The sequence below is a fragment of the Micrasema longulum genome, unplaced genomic scaffold, assembly GCF_059751315.1.
Source record: "Micrasema longulum isolate JH-2025_06_02 unplaced genomic scaffold, ASM5975131v1 h1tg000253l, whole genome shotgun sequence".
Lineage (NCBI taxonomy): Eukaryota > Metazoa > Arthropoda > Insecta > Trichoptera > Brachycentridae > Micrasema > Micrasema longulum.
Window position 1 is genome coordinate 369,148 of NW_028277458.1, and position 19,358 is coordinate 388,505.

At 30.7% G+C, this 19,358-nt stretch overlaps 1 protein-coding gene across 1 annotated transcript; it reads left to right on the plus strand.

The window, feature by feature from the left end:
- Nucleotides 1-8,585: 8,585 nt before the first annotated feature.
- LOC148283199 (endocuticle structural protein SgAbd-6-like) lies at nt 8,586-17,894 on the plus strand. The gene is made up of 3 exons (XM_088223875.1): nt 8,586-8,612; nt 11,053-11,171; nt 17,606-17,894. Exons 1-3 carry the CDS (start codon nt 8,604-8,606, stop codon nt 17,793-17,795), a joined length of 318 nt encoding a protein of 105 aa, XP_088080001.1. The 5' UTR covers nt 8,586-8,603; the 3' UTR covers nt 17,796-17,894.
- The last annotated feature ends 1,464 nt before the right edge of the window (nt 17,895-19,358 follow it).

Below are 19,358 nucleotides of genomic sequence, written 5' to 3' on the forward strand. Positions count from 1 at the left end.
TCTAAACACACAAATAATTAACAAATTATAACAGGGATGGAGAATACCTTAAGAAGGGAATTTGGAAGTCTAGGCATTTACAGGGCTTATGACCTGTCATTGGCTGGTTTAAGTGGCCATTTTACACAATGTGTAACATCCACATTTCTTCATTTATTCCATTTGTTGATTTAAGAGAAATTAAAGAGCTGAACCTTTATTGTTTTGAAGAGATTCATCTGACTGAATAATTTCACATACTAGACAACGCCTGAAAACTATTTTCCAATTTTTAAACTTCTTCTTGGACCAGTCGGTTTTATTACAATATTTAAGTTTGTCCAAATGTTTGTAGACAAAATACTAGATTTCACCCCCTCGGGAGTCATTAAGATTAACAAATTACAACAGGGATAGAGAATTTTGGAAAAACACTTGGACAAACTCAAATATTGTAACAAAAATAAATATTAAGGAATACTATTCTTTAACACAATAAATTATCAATCACGTTATAATACGGTGGGAAAGAACAAGTAAAACCACACTAGAGCCATTAATGAAAGCACAAAAATCCTTGCTGAGAGTAGCCAACAAAAAGGCAGCGATACTCTAAGGATATGAAACCACTACAGAGGTTTTCATGAGCTGTGGCGATGTGATTCTTGGACAAGGTAATTAAAAATGTGAAAACACGTGTTTTTAATAAATATTACAATAATTTTTATCGTACTTGTGGGAGATATGGTGAGTGGTGACAGCGAGGTGGTCCATTGTCATTCGAGAGAATGTAAAAATATTTAAGCGAATGATCGTGGATCGCCTTGCGGTCGCTTTTTGCCATGTTGCCGACGGGTGCGATACCCTACACTTAATTTGAAAAAGGAGGCATACTTTTTTTTTAAACATATCTACTTTTACAAATCTTTTTTGAAAATTTTATTTCCCATATAATTTAATTTTACCAAATTATCTAGTTTCGCTCTTTGATCAAATGAAATAAAAGTGAAATTAGACAGGTGCCGTGGTGCAGTTAGTTAGACGGTCAACTTTGAAATTGGCGTCGCGGGTTCGATTCTCGCCTGTTGCAAGAAAGAAATCCAAGAAAGATTTTTCTCTCGAATGGTCTGGGTGTTGTGGTGTATTTTACATTACCTCCTTCCATATCCCCTCTATCCCACCTGCTGACAAGCCTCTAAATAGAGGCTTGGCGAGTTATTCATTAAAGAAAAAAAACAATAAGTTTTATTGATAATTTTATCTAAATCAGTAAATATTTGTTTTTCAATTTTTTTATATTTTAATTAAAAATTAAAATACAATATTACAACTAAATACATTTTTTTACATTAATAAAATACATATATTTACATTAACGTTTCCCAATACGTAAAATAAATAAACAATTCTTGGGTACATAATGGGGAGTGACGTCTTACAATAGATTATTTTATTTTAATCAATAATATTTTGAAAATAACATTTATAAATTACAAAAAAGATGTAAACGATGTTTTCAATCATTGTTACATAAAGAAGAATTGTAGATGTAATTTTTTACTTCTTTCTTAAATATATTGTATTCCTGACTGTAATTTTTATTATCTTTGTTCATATCATTAAAGAAAAATATGCCACTGTAAGTAAAATGATGTTGTGCAGTAGTTGTTTTTAATTTAGTAATTAAGATATTACCACCTGTTCTAGGTCGCGTACTTACGTTTTGAGACCTAGAAATACTACTATTTATTTTATCTTCACGTATTTGAAGCAAACAATTCTTTTTATGGAGCAATTTCATATCTAAAACCTTAATTTTTCTTAATAATTGAACAGTGGGAAAAGTGGACGGATTTTTCAAAATAACTTTTAAAATTAATTTTTGTATTTTTTCAACTGGTAAAATATTTGTTTTATCATTAAAATGTACTGAACTGGCCATTATTCGCTGCGTCAGTATCTGTATTCATAATTCTACTCTAATATTATCTAAAATTCGGAACAGATTAAACAATGTTTCACTATAAAAAAAAATATTTTAAAAATAACAAAAACCAATTATCTTACCTCAGAAAATATCATGAATTTGTTATCTGTCATTATTCTAATAGTATGGAATGCTCTTTTCTACTGCAGGCGAACAAACACTCGGTGACTGTTGCGCTAACTACTCTGTATTCTTTATTTCGCCCGGACACTTTCGTATTTATCATGCATAGCATACAATACAATATTCACCTCTTTAAGTATGTGATACGAAAGTAAAAGTGGTATCGGACAGTCTGCGGCGTATTGCGACATTTATGCAGAATTTCAACAAATATTCGATAATAAGAAACAAAACGCCATGAACAAATATCGTTTGAGCGCTTCCCGAGTTAAGAAATGATTCTTCATATTTGGCATTTTTTTGTATGCGCTTCGCTTCATACATCAAAATTATTCATATGAAAACGCGAGCTCAGTCATAAGGTGTTTATTTATTAAATCGACTGTATTTAGGCCATTAGTGTTACTTGCGTTGAAAAATTATTGACTTTTTAAAATCGTTCACGCGTTAAGATTTTAATTCACCACTTACACTTACGGTCGGATAAAAAACTGACTAAATTAAAGATATGCTTAGAAATTGAAACAGTATTCTCTAGTTAATTTTGAAGGTAACTTTTCGTATGGAAGTCGGGCATTTTAACCGTTAATCCTTATCTGCTTACACGCGTTCGGTGTTTTACATCTCTATGTCTGGAATCATTTTTGTATGGATGGGAAGTGTTATTTGAGATGGATACGCTCAAAACTAGACAGGAATAGACTAAAGAATATATTTGTAATTTGATTTTTTATATTTTTATTCTTATTATGAATCGCTTTTTTGATTTTTAAGATATCCAAGCTGTTGAATTTTAATATTTTAATTTCCACATGAAGAACTTTTAATCCAGTGTCTATTGAAATTATAATTATTTTCTATCAGTTGGTTTACGAAAAATATTATTGTTTAGGCACCTTAAGTGTTTTTTTACTCTAATATTAAAGTTTCTTCTAGTTTTCCCAATGTAGATTGAATCAAAATCATTACAATTTAATTGGTATTTGGACTTTGTCTTTGTGATTTTTCAACAACGTTCCTAAATTAGTTGGATAAAATGCAGGTTTAATGTTTAATGTCAGAGAATTAGATAATTGTTTAGAAAAATTGACAGTTATAAAAAGAATCCGCCTCCATTGCTATGGTGGGTTAGCTTTATTTATTGTGGAAGCAGAATATAAAAATTAATTTGTTAGTTTCCGTCTTTGTTTTTGATTTGATTTCAAATATAAAATTTATATCATATTATTTAACTTTGGGGCGGTATTATAAATATTATAACCTTATTACGCAGTGATACTATTTTACAAGTCAAAATCACAAAGTTATAGCTTTACATATTTTAATTTAATATGTGCTTATAAGGGATTCGAGCTGTCAGCGGGGAAGCAGTGAGTCACATCTTGCTAGAGGGTGTGATTTATAAAACGCAAATAATGCTCAGTCCACCGGCAACACTACTGACTAGTCCAACTCGTTAACGTCCGCATCATAAACCCAGGGCAATAAGATTACACCCATGACAGCAGATAACGAGAGGATGAAAGGCGAGTTTCTGGCGCCACAAACCCAAAACCGATGAGATAAGGGAAGTAAACCCCGACCAAAAAATCCACCGGAGAAAGCAACTGGAAACCACTCTGGTCATCTTTTCCGAGGAATCCCTATGGCAAGTACATTTAAAAAGCAGTTGTCCTGGCTGCGTAATATAAGAGTAGCGCAGGAGCGAGATGCTTTCCCTGTTGAGTTCGCCAACGTCGGTCTGATCTGACAATGACAAGCCATCGCAAGAAGAATAAGAAACATTGATAAAAAATGAAATTGGGAAGGCACTGACTTCCAAATTAAGTCAAAAATTTTTCAATTATAAAAATAAATAAACCATATTGTCCCTCTTTACAAAATTACCATTTTTTTAAATATACATTATTATGCCGGCAAACAACTAAAATAATAATAATTTGCAGGTGTTTGCTATAAAATAATAAACAAGTATTTTAAATTCAGTCCGCTTTGTATCCCATGAAAATAGATTAGTTTATTGATTTCTGTCACCGACGGATTTAATGAGAAGATACCAAATGAATGGCGCTAGTTACTGACCTGTAATTTTGCTATGTTTTCTATAAGTACTTATCTTAATGAGAATATTTAATGCTTATCAAAGGGTAGTATAAAAAAAACCGTTATGTGTAGTTTGGGTGAATTAAAAAAAAATTCTTACCGAACTTTCAATCACACAATAACAGAGCTACAATTTGATTTTCAGAGGCGTCAGTTAATAATCATATGCAGAAATAAATTTCAATAATCATACTTATATAAAATAACAACAAAAATCATATTAGAAAACGAGTTTTCGTTTATAATATATAATACTAGTATGCATTACGTATTATTGTAGGGTCAAAGCATCAGTAAATGACCATTGGTTAATAAAACACAATATAATAAGAATTGCTACATGTGTCCAGTCAAAAAACTTTTAACACTAGAAACTATGACAAAAACAGTAGGCGGACACATCTTTTGGTAAGAAACAAATCTATCAGTTTTGAACTGTGAGTTGTCAAAAGGTAATTGTGCGTCTTTCCGTTATTGTTCTGAGATTGATAGTGTTTTTATAAGGAAAGGTGTGGTAAGTGTTTTATTTGATGCTATTTTTATGCAATTCTTTGAATATATCCATATTCTAATGTGTTAGAGTGTTTTATAATGTTATGATGTAACTAAATCTGAGTTTTATTTTTACTAGGGTAGTTGTGGTCATTCACTGGTGATTCTGCTCTTTTTTTAGAGTAATATTAATTATAATTGTAATACTCGTATTTGAATAAAAGAGTAAAAGAACTTAGAAAATATAATGGGTTTTTTATTGTTTTCTTTTATTTTGTACGCTTAAATAATGAAATTTATACATTTAATGTGGATTTCACTACAAGCTGAACCTTAAACGGTCATTCATTGGTGCTTTGACCCTATGTCACCTTAAATGTTTATTAAAAAATAGTTATCGAAAAGGTATTTTAAGCGAAATAAAAACTATAGATTTTGGTCGACGATAAATCAAGGTGGTTACTAAGTTATAAATGCAGTAAAAATGCAGATTAACGTGTATCATCTTTTTTGCTTTACCGAAATCGACAGATCGAAGAGTTGAGGAAATAAGTAAATTTTTAAGTCTCATTAAATTCTGACATTTTTCTATTTCGCCATATTTCTATTTCTTTTTCGCCAGGTCGACATCCCATCCCATTTATTAATATATTAGAAAACCAACCTGTACAGAGAGTTGATACCGTACGCGATCTGGGTGTTATTCTTGATAGCAAACTTACATTTGAGAATCACTTCGATGACATATAGAAACCCGTACACATAGAAACCTTGGTTTTGTACTTCGTACATGTCAGGTATTTAAAGATATCGCGTGTATTAAAATGGTCTACTTTGCTCATGTTCGCAGTTTGCTCGAGTATGCCTCTTCTGTTTGGTCTCCACAATATGTCACACATAAAGAAAAGTTTGAGAAAATTCAATGGACATTTCTTAGACATCTTAACTGGAGATGCAGGTATACCGATCTCAATTATATGTTTTCCTGCAAAAAACACCACTTGCTTACTTTAGAAGATCGCCGTCTACTGTTGGACATAGGGGTGCTTCATGACATACTTAGTGGACGCCTTGATAGTCCGGCTCTTTTGTCGGAGTTATCATTAAATGTCCCCGGCTACCGCACCCGTCCACATGTCGAGCTCTCTATTTCATGTGCCAGCAGTTCGTACGAACTATGCCCAAAACTCTTCACTTATACGTTTTGCTAGTGAATATAATTTGAACTTTCCCCTTATTGATCCATTTGATTGTAAAAAAATAACATTTAAAATGCGCGTCTTAAAACATAATTTTTTGCCTTATACTTAGTTTCAATAATAATATCTTATTTTATCTTATTTTATTTTATCTCTAATTCTTAATATTTTATATTTATTTATATTTTCGACACTTGACACTTGTGCAATATTTACACACATGTCCACCCTCATTCCAATATAACACCCACCCTCTCACTCACTTACACTCACACAAACACACTAGTATGTATTGTACGTGTATTTAATGTATATCTGTGGATATCTGTCATTAGTTTTATTCTCTGTATATTTTATTTGTTATATTTTTGTTACATGTATTACTGTTGATATCCCCAATAAATAAAAATAAATTAATTAAAAAAAAGAGGATTCCAAAAAAATGATAAATAATTATATTATTTTTATGTAGCACTATCTTGATATATATTTAAATTATGAAAAATTACTCTTTTTTTAAGGAATAACCAGCTAAGCCTCTATTTTGAGGCTTGTCAGCAGGTGGAATAGAGGGGATATGGAATGAGGTAATGAAAAATATACCACAACACCCAGATCAATTGAGAAAAAAATACTTCTTAGATTTTTTCTTACAACTGGCGCAAATTGAACCCGCGACGCCAGTTTCACAGTTGGCCGTCTTGCCAACTGCGTCTGTTGAAATAAAACTTTACATAATTTATATTTTAATGGAATTTCGCTTATATTTTATATAAAAAAACTAAAATAATTTATATAAATTATTGTAGTTCAATTAAATAAGCATGTAATGATGAGCTTTTAAAAGACAATAGTTAGTCACGCTTACGGTTCATAAAGACAATATATCAACACAAATTTATCTATCCGAGAAAAATGCAATGAATCCATTTTCTTTTGTATAACAAACTACTCGTACAAATTTACTCACTACGGAAAACGCGTGATTTTGACGTTAAAGTAAAACTTATTCCTTCATAAAATGAAGGTGTAAAACAATACAGTAAACCTCCAACTATCCGAACTCCGAATATCCGAATCGCATTCAGATTTTATTTTCAAATTGAGACAAAAACATACTGCGATTCGCAAAATAATAATTCTGTCTACGCGCGCTATTGTCCTTCTCTTCCACCGTTCGTTTTGATTAGTCAGTCAGTGTGACGTTGTTGTAAAGAAGTTACGGTAACTGTTTACTGCCAACTGTTGGTCTGTTGGCTGAGATGGACATCAATATATAGGGTAGACCAAAGTTATTCGGATCACATTCAATATTTCCTTAAAAAACAAAAAACAAAACATATAAAATGTTAGACGTTTTTACATTAGATATTTTTATCGATAATCACGTAAAATACACAAAAATAATAATTAAAAGAATCCTGCAAACCTCTTCACTGATACGAACCACCACATTATATGTAGTGATTCGGATCAGCAGTGAGGTAGTTTTTCCTCTGAATTGTGATTTTGTGCGGTTTTCGGAGAGATCATTTTTTATCTGCTTTGCGTTAGAAACTTATATTTTCTAAAAAAAAAACATTAAAATCAAATTAATTCATTTTAACTTCATATTTATTATTTTTACTGTGCATTTAAATAGAAATATATAATATTTCAATATTACTACATTGCTTATCTTCGCAAAAATACACTTAGAACGCAGATGATACCTAACTTGTTTTGTCTTAACTAAGATCGATTTTTAGCTGTCAAACCACGCAAACTGTAATACCGGTAATTTTTTTATTACAGCATCCAATAAATGGCGGTCCTACGTTTATTTTTTTCATTGTTATGTAGTAACAATAGACGAGATACAGCCTATTTTATTAGCTTGATCCGAATAACCCGCCTGATCCGAATAGCCTCAGTCTACCCTACAGCAATTAATTGAAATTATGTTGGAATTCTACTGTTTTTCAATATTTTACAATATTAGAGATCGATTTGATAAAAATATATGTTTCCCAAATAAGAACATCAGTAGCAAATAGGTGAGTAATTCGGTAACAATGGATTTTATAGTAATATATAGATAAGTTTTTTTTAGCATTATGCATGAGGAGGATTCATACTTACGTACTCCAAACCCATAAAAATAATTATTTTATTGCAATTTAATAGCCTTTACGAGAGTTTTTTATTTCATAAATATAATGAATAACAGTAATTACTCAAGAGGAAAGGAATAATATCAACAAACACGAAATATTATCATAGCATTTGCGGTACACAGAATATTCCTTTTAACATTTAACGTAGAAATATTATTTATACAAAGATCACTTGAAAAATGTGATTGGTTTGCACGAGACAAAAGTTTATTTAAACACCTTCGTATTTTGAGACACTTCATCAAAAGTGAAAACGAAATTATGTTTAACATTTGAGATATAACAAATCAGTCAGTTATAAATTCGTCCGTGAGTTGCGCTGCGTTTTAGTGACCGATGCACCATCGGGTTCAGATAAAGGGATGATACGGTTGATTCACTTTTATTTGGATATTAAAAAGAATAAAAAAATAATTTTAATTTTAATGTTTATTATTTTTACTCGGTGCCTTTAGACTGGTTGGTGGTGCGAATACTTAGTCATAGAAAAATGAGCAGGTATAAATTGGTGAGTCTAAAGAAGATGGTCATTTGTACTTCAGCTTACTTCAGCCCCAAATCATCATGAATACAGTAAGTTTAATTCATACGTAGAAAGCAGAATCAATTCATATAACTCCTAACAAAATAACGCGTCGCATCTTTATCCAAAACTAATTTTAAATTTAATATTTGTTGCACTGACTGTGTCATTTTCCATGTCAAATAAGTATTATTAAACTACGTATTTATTTTGTTGAAAATCAGTGAATCAATTTTCGTTTGCATCACAACACACCAGGCTTAATAAAAATCAAATGAAATATTTGTGTTTTGTTACCGGGAATCGAACCCGGAACCTTCCGTGGGAGAGTCAAATCTTAGCCATTACACCACGGAGGTCGCCGATATGTCTACCGATTTTGATAAATTATTATTATTAATTAATAATGCATTGCTGTGTTCAGATTTATCTATTCACATTTATAATATTGGTCTTACACTTATTCCGCGTGAGTCAGTAAATAATTAGACATTTGTTTGATATGTATCATCATCATCATCGTTCCCTTAAGCTGTTTACGGCACTACATTGGTTCAGCAATCGCGGTGTATTTTTTAAAATGAAAAATAAGTGTTAGCGAATATTTTAATTTTGGGGCCAATTATTAGAGATTTTGAAATATTCCAACGATATCAAAATACCTTCTTTATATTATTATTATATATTTTTTACATTTTGGTATATCTCTTATTATATATATCACTATGTTTATTCAAACAAAAAAATCACACATAGGCATGGCCTTTGTGTGCGTCTACTAAATCTAGAAATACTATTATGAAATCTATGGTGCGAAAGTGAAATAGAGGCATACAAAATAAAAATGGAAAGTTACGTTCAGTTACATCTTTTACTATGATCATCTTTTACTTTTACATAAACTATTGCATTGAATACCATATAACTCCACATACTACTTGTTTTTCTTTTACCCACTTGACTCGATCCTCTCCTGAATACATGTTCAGTGGTCATGCACGCGTACAACCCACCCCCGTTATTCACTTTTTGATGGCAATTAGACTTATTGATCATTGTATTTGTGGACAATGGAATCAAGTTGTTCATTTGAAAATGTAAATATTATGCATAAAATAAATTAATGCTGTATTACTATGTATTTAGTTGATATTTTATCTCATCACAGAACAAGGCACATGGAGTTCTAACGTCGTTTAAGGCAGTTGATAAACAGTAAGGAAATCACACGATTTTGCCATTTTCAAACGCAGCGCTGTTGTTACGAAATGGCGCCTAATAAACATTAGAAAAAAATAATTGTTTTTAAAATAACTTTTGTACAAAAAATATACAATTACATTTCGACCGGCAGATTACGCCTTTTAGAAATGAAAACCAAACAAACTTCGTTGGTCTTCGTACAAAGACGAAGTATTTAAGTTAAATTTTTGTAACGATTTAAACAGGAAACGAACTAAAGTTTATGGTTTTTTAAATGAAATTAAAGCATTTTAAAAGACTCGAATTTCATAATACTTTTTGTTGAATTCGAGATTGAATTTTTATTGCATTGTTTTTAGTTATTTATTAGAATTGATAAATGTTAATGTTGAAAAAAAAAAACCAACTTTAAAAATGCTGATTTCAATAATTTCTTAACAAAAAATAATCAAACTAACCAATACGCTGGTTCCCCGTAAAGGTAGGCAGAGAAGATAGAACGCCATATCACTCTATCTTTGCACACATATCTCGCTTCCTCTACATTCATACTTTTATTTCGATTATTCCGATAATATTTAAATGTATATTTTATAACACTTATTCATGGAATGTCTTTTTATGAAAGAATATAACTTTATTTGTACACGTTTCATTTCTACAGTTTGTGGTAACGTGGATTTTAAATCCGTCGAATGTCCGAAATGAATATGTTACATACTAAAATTTTGCTCAAAATATTCTTTTTTTTACAATTTATGTTTTTTGCGGATGAAGCAACTACACTGGTCCATAGACACTATCAATTGAACGTAGTTATGCAGAATGCAGCCAAACAACGATTTTGAAAAAATAAGATATTGGAGTTGTCGGGTGCCGTAAGGTCATTTCTATGTTCTGCTAAAAACAGCCAGACGCTTTCATACAAAAAACGGTAACAATCGCCTTCTGAAAATAGTGCCGATCACAAAAATGCCATTTCTCAATTTGCAGAAAACACCCACATCACTAGAAAAATCATACAGTACTTTAAAAATCATTAAAACCAGTCAAATAGATAATTAGATTCTTGATTGTAATATAAAAAGAACTTAAGAACTCATTGTTTACCATTTGTCAAAGTCAAACACATTCCAGCTGTTGTGTTGATTTGATTATTCACTGTTTTCATAAAAGTGCTATCATCTCAGTTTAACTTTTCAATGGCTGGCTGCTTTCTGCATAACTAAGTTCAATTGTACTTGCAGATAAATAACGTAAAATATAATTTTTTGTAATTTATTTTAGTTATTAGTTTTCGTTGGCCTCTTCGTCTTGGCGACAGCGGCTCCCCAGGGGCCCTCCAAGGACGCCGTGATCCTCAAATACGAAAATGATAATATTGGACTCGGTGGATACAACTATGCGTAAGTTTCTTTTATTAAAATAGTGCTATAAAACATACTACAGAGTATTTTTTTATTATTATTATTTTGAAATGAACGGCACTTAGTGTCTTTTACATTTTAGGTGCTGATACAATAATATCGTGGTTATACAAGTAAAAGTGAACATTTGCAAAAACTTCTAAATTGAGATTATTGGCTTTTTGACATCGTATTAGCATAATGCTTGACTGGTAAAAATGTCAAGTCAATCTGACACTCCGAAAAAAAATAGTTTGTAAAATATATGACCATTTGATAGAAGCTCACAGATTTTTGACAAGTTAAACTGACCAACACACATAGTCACTTTTATTAGTAAATTTGAGATCCAAATAATTAACTAAGTAACAGTTAGTCGATTTGACTTGTAGGTGATGTCACCAGTGGAGAGTTAGTTAGAGTTAGTAGATAGTAGTTAGTAGTTATTAGTTAGTAGTTAGTAAGTTAGTATACGTTTTCTATTTGACAGATATAGTTAATTTTTATAAAAAGTTAATTAATAAAATTTATTCCTTATATTATTACGTAACACTTTTTAATAATTTGTTCTTTTCATTTATTTTGTATTTCTGTGTTTATTTGACCTTTATAAATATTAAAAATGTTATAAAATAAAATAATACCTCTCTTAATGAATGAAACAAAAATGATTATCCGCAAAATTTTGCAATATTTATTTAAAAGTGATAATGCTTTTGAAATACGTTTATACTTTACATTAAAGTTGAAAGTGACGTACATATAATGCAATTATCAACCACCTACTTAAAAAATCTGATCTTTAAGAAGCAATTGGACTCTAGAAAAACACTAAAATGGCTCCCCTGAACATAATTGATTTTGACGTAATCTGCATATATGTAAGTAGAATTGTAAGTAAAATAAAGTATTTTAACAAATAAATACTAAACATTTATTTACAAATTAAGAAGTCTAAAAAGGGTAAAAAATATAAAAATTATATTACCAGTATTAAAAATATTGATAAATAAATAAATAATTTAGTAATAGAAATGACAAAACATTCTCACAGCTCAAGGCTTAAAGCCTGTAAAAAAACGAAGAAAACGATACGTATCAATAAAAAAAAATTAAACAATTTTAAATCTCGTTAAACGATAAAAAATAAAATTACTTATATTACTTCTACTACCATCACGCCATTTCCCCTTAGGGGTAGGCAGAGAGAATGGACCGCCACACACGTCTATCCTGGCATACATTTCTAGCTTCTTCCACATTCAGACATCTTGTCATACATGCCCTTCGGTTCTGCCTACTTTTGACATGACCAGACTTCAGATCCTCTTAATATACTCGTGTAATGGTTTGTAATTATTAATTATTAGAATATTATAAATTGCAAGTATGGTTGCTAGCAATCTCAGAACAGGTTATATACTTAGTGTGATTCTTCTGTTTTATGTTTATTTTATGAATGACATATTAAATGTATGGATTTAAAAACATGTTTGTATTGAATATTAACTGTGTGAAGTTCTTAAATACTCGTATTCAATATTATTTGAGATTTTGGCTAAATATATTTGATTTGTGAAATCTTTTCAATATGGATATGTAAAACTTCGAGTCAGCCCAGCACTCAGAATGAGAACTTCAAAGTTTTAATTATAATTTTACCGTGCCATGCGGATTTCAACAATCAGATCCGTATGAAATTGCTAAATTGGCCTATGGCTAATAAAAAATCACATTTCAATGTTTTTATTCCCACTGAATGTCTGACTAGAAACCCTCGCGTAAGGCAAGTTGAATAATATTTATGTTTGTATGTATTACTATTTTAAGTTGGTATGTTTAGCGACAATTATTTCTTTCAACCCTCCAACCAAAAATTAAAGAAACTTTTCTGTTCAAACATAATCAGAATGGTGAATGGAGAGTGTGCAAAGTGACCAGTACCGACGATCGACAGACTGGTAGTCATAAAATTGCCTTGACTTATTTATTGCACTTTCAAGGAAATTCTCCATATCTTTTGAAATATCTATCGATTTTCTAGTCTATGCTTTCTGTTCAGTCAATTACCAATTTAAAACATATTTACTAGATACATTGGTACGTTCATTGTAGCGTTTATAGATTTTTGTTCCAAAATTTTGTTGAAATCAAATCAGTATTATATCGTTTACAAAAAAATAAAAATGTTAGAAAAATTGGTGATATTTTTTGATACAACCTCATTTACGTCATTTAAGATTTCAGCTCCTTTCCTTCTAATAATAAAAAATCATTTAATGCAAATTTATTTTCAATCAGGCAGAATAGTGAATGCTTCACAGTGCGTAAGATGATCACTTACATGCGCCAATAACAGACAGATTGTAATCCGGAGATAGTGTTGCGGACTTCAGATCAGGAGGTCGAGGTTCGAATACCTCTGTGCCACAACTTTTTTTCCGGTTTGCTTGTGTTTTTTTACGACTTTTTTCTTTTGAAAATAGTTCAGTAATTTAAATGTTCGATTGAAGCATAAGCACTCAAAAAATATTCTGTTTAGTAAAAAAGACAAGTCATAAACTCAGTAAATGTCAAAACTTCTGTATTTTATTCACTTCCTTAAATGTTCTCCATATCTGTGGCAATATTTATCAAACTTGAAATACACGTATTCAGTTGATTTGGAATATTCAAACCCAGTGAGAAAAAATAAATTAATGTTATTTAGTCAACCTTGTTTGCTGTAGGAATTAATAAAATATTTAACAAGGAATTTTCTCTGAGAGCATATTGATTTTATTTGACATTCCAAGTGTTACGTCATATGTCGTTGGATCACGTGGGGTCACGTGTCGTCTACAGAGATGTCAAGTAAATAACTCTATAACTATGTACGAGAGTAGCCCTTCCGGGATTAGATGGGGTCTCTAGGGTCCCCCAGGTAGAATATTTTTTTTTTAAACTTTTTTGTTTATTGATTTATTTTTTGTATCCTACGCTACAATGTTAAGAATATATCAATTTTTTTTTTTTTAAATCTGCCGAGTTATTAAAAAAAAAAAAAAAATTGTCTTCACTTGCCCCGTGCAAACAGCAATCATTACAATCCATCGCTCTTCAGTTTAACAATCTTTGAAATGTTGGTCAGTTTGAACGTGCGCTTTTTGCTATTTGGTCGCTTTTTACAGCCATAACTACGAAAATCCAGATTTCTAAATAAATTAATCAATTTCGCAGAAAACTCGAAACATAATGAAACAGCTTTTATAAACACTACCATGACAATCATGATAAGTTTTTTTAACTCGTATTAATAGCATTTAATCTAGGGTATTCCTGGTACCCCGCTCAGGAACTCGCGGATATTTTCGCGTTTAGGCTCGGAAAGGTTAGTAACGAATTACGATACCCCACTGTTTGGTTAACATGTAACATTATAACTCGTCCCATTAACAGTATTGCATAATATTATTAATGATAGATAAACATTTCTCTATTATTATTTTGTTTTGTATTTAAAAAACATTTTTGTCCACTTCGTAGTCTAGTTAATGGTCAGCGCGTGTGTTTACAATGCAAGAGGTCTTAAATTTAATTATTTTTTAAAGATGTATTCCTAGACTGACATCTGAAGCGTAATATTGATCATCTTACATTTATGTAACAACAATGATCAAGATACGCTTTATTTAGTGAACCTTTTTGTGTTTTTTCTTCTAGGTATATTATTTTTATTATCAAAACTGGAAATTGAGATCACAAATAATCTTTCTATAGATTTACGAAAAATATATATATATAGAAGCGGGTTGTGGTCTTCCAGCTAATGTCTCGGACTCACGGCTCAAAAGTCCGTGTTTCAAATCCCACTCTACCTCTACTTGATTCCTATTTTATAATCGTGAGTTATTTACAACTCGTTGAAAATGGCCCACGTAATTACATACTTGGGTAAATCAAAAAAAAAAAATTTCTTCCCAACAAAAAAATAAAATATTATTATTATTGTACTTTTCTCTAAATTTACGAACAGGTGCCATGGCGCAGCTGGTTACATGGCCACTATAAAACTGGGCTCGCGGGTTCCATTCCCGCTGTTTGCAAGAGGAAAAAAAGTGTTTTTTCCTCAATTCGTCTTAATGTGTCATAACACCTATAGTGTAACTTCCTTCCATATTCTCTCTTTATAACCGACTGGTAATCCTTTGAAAAAGAGGCTTAGTTGATTATTCAATTTTAATAAAAAAATCAAATCAATTTTGGATACAATTTCAATAGTGTCATGAAAAAAAGCAATTCAGAATAGCACCCCTGAGAGAGCATTCTATGCCACAGGGCCCAGTTCTGGGAATTTAGTGCGCAGGTTGCGTACCGGTATAGTGACTTTTCTTGTCGCAGCAGGTGTAACTGATATTGTAAGACGTTTGTCTTCTAGTTGTCAACAAAATGTATTAACATAAAAAAGAAACACCATTTTTTTTTTTAATTTTCCCATCTCTTTAAAAAATCACGCTGTGTCCTTAACAGCATTTTAAAATGCCTCTGACGTTATATTCCACAGAAAGTATTCGGCTATTAAATTATAACTTTATACGTTATTTTTTATTAAAAAAAGACTAAAATATATTTTTGAACAAATTGTTTTTTGGTCAACTTTATGATGCTTAAATGTGACGTAATCCTATGGCATAAATCATCAATAACCTATTGCTAATGATAGGTTTAATTTGCAATTTGAAAAACGAGTTTCCAGCTAAAAGGTTTCAGAATATATGCAAATATATAATTTAATGAATTACCACGACCTAAATTTGTGGTAATATACAAATAACTGTCATAATTTAACTATGAGAAATAATTACTTGTACCTATTCATAATGTTACGAAACTATCCTCTCCAAAAGATCAACCGTAATTTATTCTATCATCGAATCTATGCAAAGTTGTCACTGAAATGTAATCATCCTTATTAAATTAATTATTTGCTTATATTTAAAAACCTGTTGTTCATTTATTTGTTTATAAGCGAACACAGCGCAATTCTTGCATGTTGACGTGAAATACAGTCAAATTGACTTGAATTTTGGTTTAGTAATAAAACATGTTTATAATGCTATGTTTTACTTAAATAATGCGTTTGTATTTGTTGGCCGGCCAAATAAAATTTAGCCCAATCTGGGGGTGTTCTCATTTTATTTTTGTTTTTATTATTTAAGTCAGTAAAATATTTTTTTTTGAAAACTGTACATTTTTATGGAAACCTAAAAAAACGTTTCCATCGATAACTAGCTATGAACTTTACAATAGAAAATTAACGCCGAAATGTGTGATGGCTGTAATCGGTGTGATGGATTTGACTGACGATTAACCCAAAACCTGGCAAAACCTCAGAATCCACCACAATCTGCTACTTACACACATCGCATATCTAACAGGCTAATGACAAAAATAAAATATTAAGTCCAGACAAAATTGAAATTCTAAGATACACAAAATTTTCTAAAAACATAAATTTATTGTTTTAGCTGTTTTAGCTGTTTTTTCCTCATAGTTATTTTAATGAGTTTAACTTTTTTTTTAATTTCCACACTAACTCGCTGTTTGAAAACCACCGCTATAGTATTCTGAACAAATATTATATAACTAGTATTGAAACGAGAATACAAATTCACTTTCTTCGGTAAATATTATTTAGTATTAGAACGAGGAGTAAAGTTGCATGCGGTCGCACGGAGTTAATATTCGCTAACTTACATGCGATGACCGACAGTACAAATATATTCCATATTAGGTACGGAGCCAGTAGAAAAGGTCATTATTTTCTATTTCAAATAATATCTGAAAAGTTACATAAATCGAATTACTATTAAAAATTACGAATTACTACTAAAGTAAATAGTCTTCCTTCCTTCCTTCCATAGTAGTTGAGTAACATATTTTAGTTTTTACATAGGCTTCAAAAATTTTTATTTTATCTGTTTTTGGAACAAAGTTTTTGATTTAGAAAAAAATACTCGACAATGTCACCACTTTACTTAGTAAATTATTGATTTGAACTATACATGTCAATTGTCTGTCTTAAGTTAGTTTTAAGTATTAACATGTTCAATTTAAATAAATCGGTCATCATTTATGTAGGCATCTATTTTATGTAAATTTTTTTTAAATTAAAAATGAATAATATTACTTTTTTTTCACTAAGTGTAAGCAAGTTTGTGTTTGTCAATTTAGTCAACATAATAAGGTCTTCGTATATGTCATTGTTTGTCAATACGTCAGTTTGATTTTTATAGAAAGGTCCAATGTCGTTAGCATACTTAATGATTTTTCTTTTAAAATTGTACTGCGATAAGTCATAAATATTTGAAATATATATTAGTTGTCCCAAAATATAATACCATCCGACATTTTTTGAACGAGAACTATAACACATTCTTACTTTTCATTTCTAGTTTTGAAACCAGTGATGGTACTTCCAAGCAAGAGCAAGCGGAGCTAAAGAATGCAGGAACAGAAAACGAGTCGCTGGTGGTCAGAGGAACCATATCCTGGGTGGCTGATGATGGCCAGCAGTACACCCTCTCCTACATCGCTGACGAGAACGGCTTCCAGCCTACCGGGGCTCACCTACCGCACGCGTAACGAGGAGGCACAGCGCCTTTTCAGTTCTCTTCCGAACCACTTCAACATGCAAACTATTTATTTATTATTATACATCCAAAATAAAACACGTCATCTATATGAATTTTTTTATTTTGTCATAAAAAACTATTTGATGATGCTTTATTTATTTATTTATTCATTATATGTAGGGCCTAAGCCAATTACAACAGTTATTTGAAGAAACACGTGTACAAAGAAACTGAACAAAAAGAAAATAAAACTCTGTATCTAAGTCAAACGAGGGTAATAAAATAATGGTTTACCATATATTCATGAACACGATAAACATATAAAACTTTGAGCTAAACCATGCCAATCTATCTTCATCCAACATTGTTTTAGTGGCGAACAAATTAACGAAAAGCTGGAAGATCTATCCCAAAGAATTCCAAGTAGTGTGACCAATTGACTTATCTACGCATTCTGGACATTGGGGTGCAAAAACAAAAGTTGCTTTTAAATGATTTGGTAAACAGAAGATTTCGACTTTTTAAACGTTTGACTAAATGTTCCCGTTAAATTATACTCCATGGGAAAAAACATAAATGTACAATGCCTTCGAATATTTAATAGTCTTTAACAATGTGTTAGTACTTGCTGGTTTGATTGAAATATTTTATTTGAAAACTTTTTGTTACGCACACATAAACATAAGCTGAACAGTACCTATAAAAAATATTTTAAGATTTTCTATAAAACAAGGTAGGTATGTAAAATGCTGTTTTAAAAATACATTTTTCAAACTGGAATCTCTAATTCTAAAATGCTCTTAAATTATAAATTAAGTGTCCTTTGTAGAATATAAATAACACAAAAAACTAATGAACAGAAACAAAAAAGACAAGAACAAAATAAAATATTTCATTAAATTAAATCAAAACATTATCATTTTATACAATTTATTGATGGAAAATGAAGTTAATTAATCGATTACCTACACTAATGTAGCTGATTAGTCTTGCGCTTCGGGTATAAGAAGATACTAAGTAACGTGTAGAATATGTAACGAACGTGCTTGTGTATTTATTATACTAACTCATGTGAATGAGGTACAACATTGTAATATATTACAACGCAATTTTTAAAGGTATACATTAATCTGATATCTTATCGCACTTTTTAGACCTTTTTCTGCAAGTCGTAAATAATTTGTGCCGGGAAATGGTAATCGAGTTGCACTAGAGTGGGATTTGAACCTCAGAACTTTGATCCGTGATTCCACATCACTACAACGGGACCACAAGCCGGTTTGTTTACATTCAAAGTGTGTACTGCAGCTTTTATGACAGATATTATAACATATTTTGTTCAAACATTTACGGCGCCATCTATAGCGAACTTCAAATCGACGATTAGCCAAAAACTTCAGAAAATATGTTTATATAATATAATTTTTTACGTAAAGAAACAGTATGTACACAAATATTGCCAATTTCTTTGTATGTTAGTGTAAGAAACTCATGCAGATACCAAAAAAATTGTTTACACTTAATACAATAATTTAAATTATCTTCAATAAAATAAATGTAAAAGAAAGTAAAT

What these genes read in the sequence shown, in the direction of transcription:
- LOC148283199 (XM_088223875.1), top strand. An exon ending in CTCGGTGGATACAACTATGC is followed by an intron (nt 11,172 to 17,605) that starts GTAAGTTTCTTT and finishes TTTCATTTCTAG; the next exon opens with TTTTGAAACCAGTGATGGTA.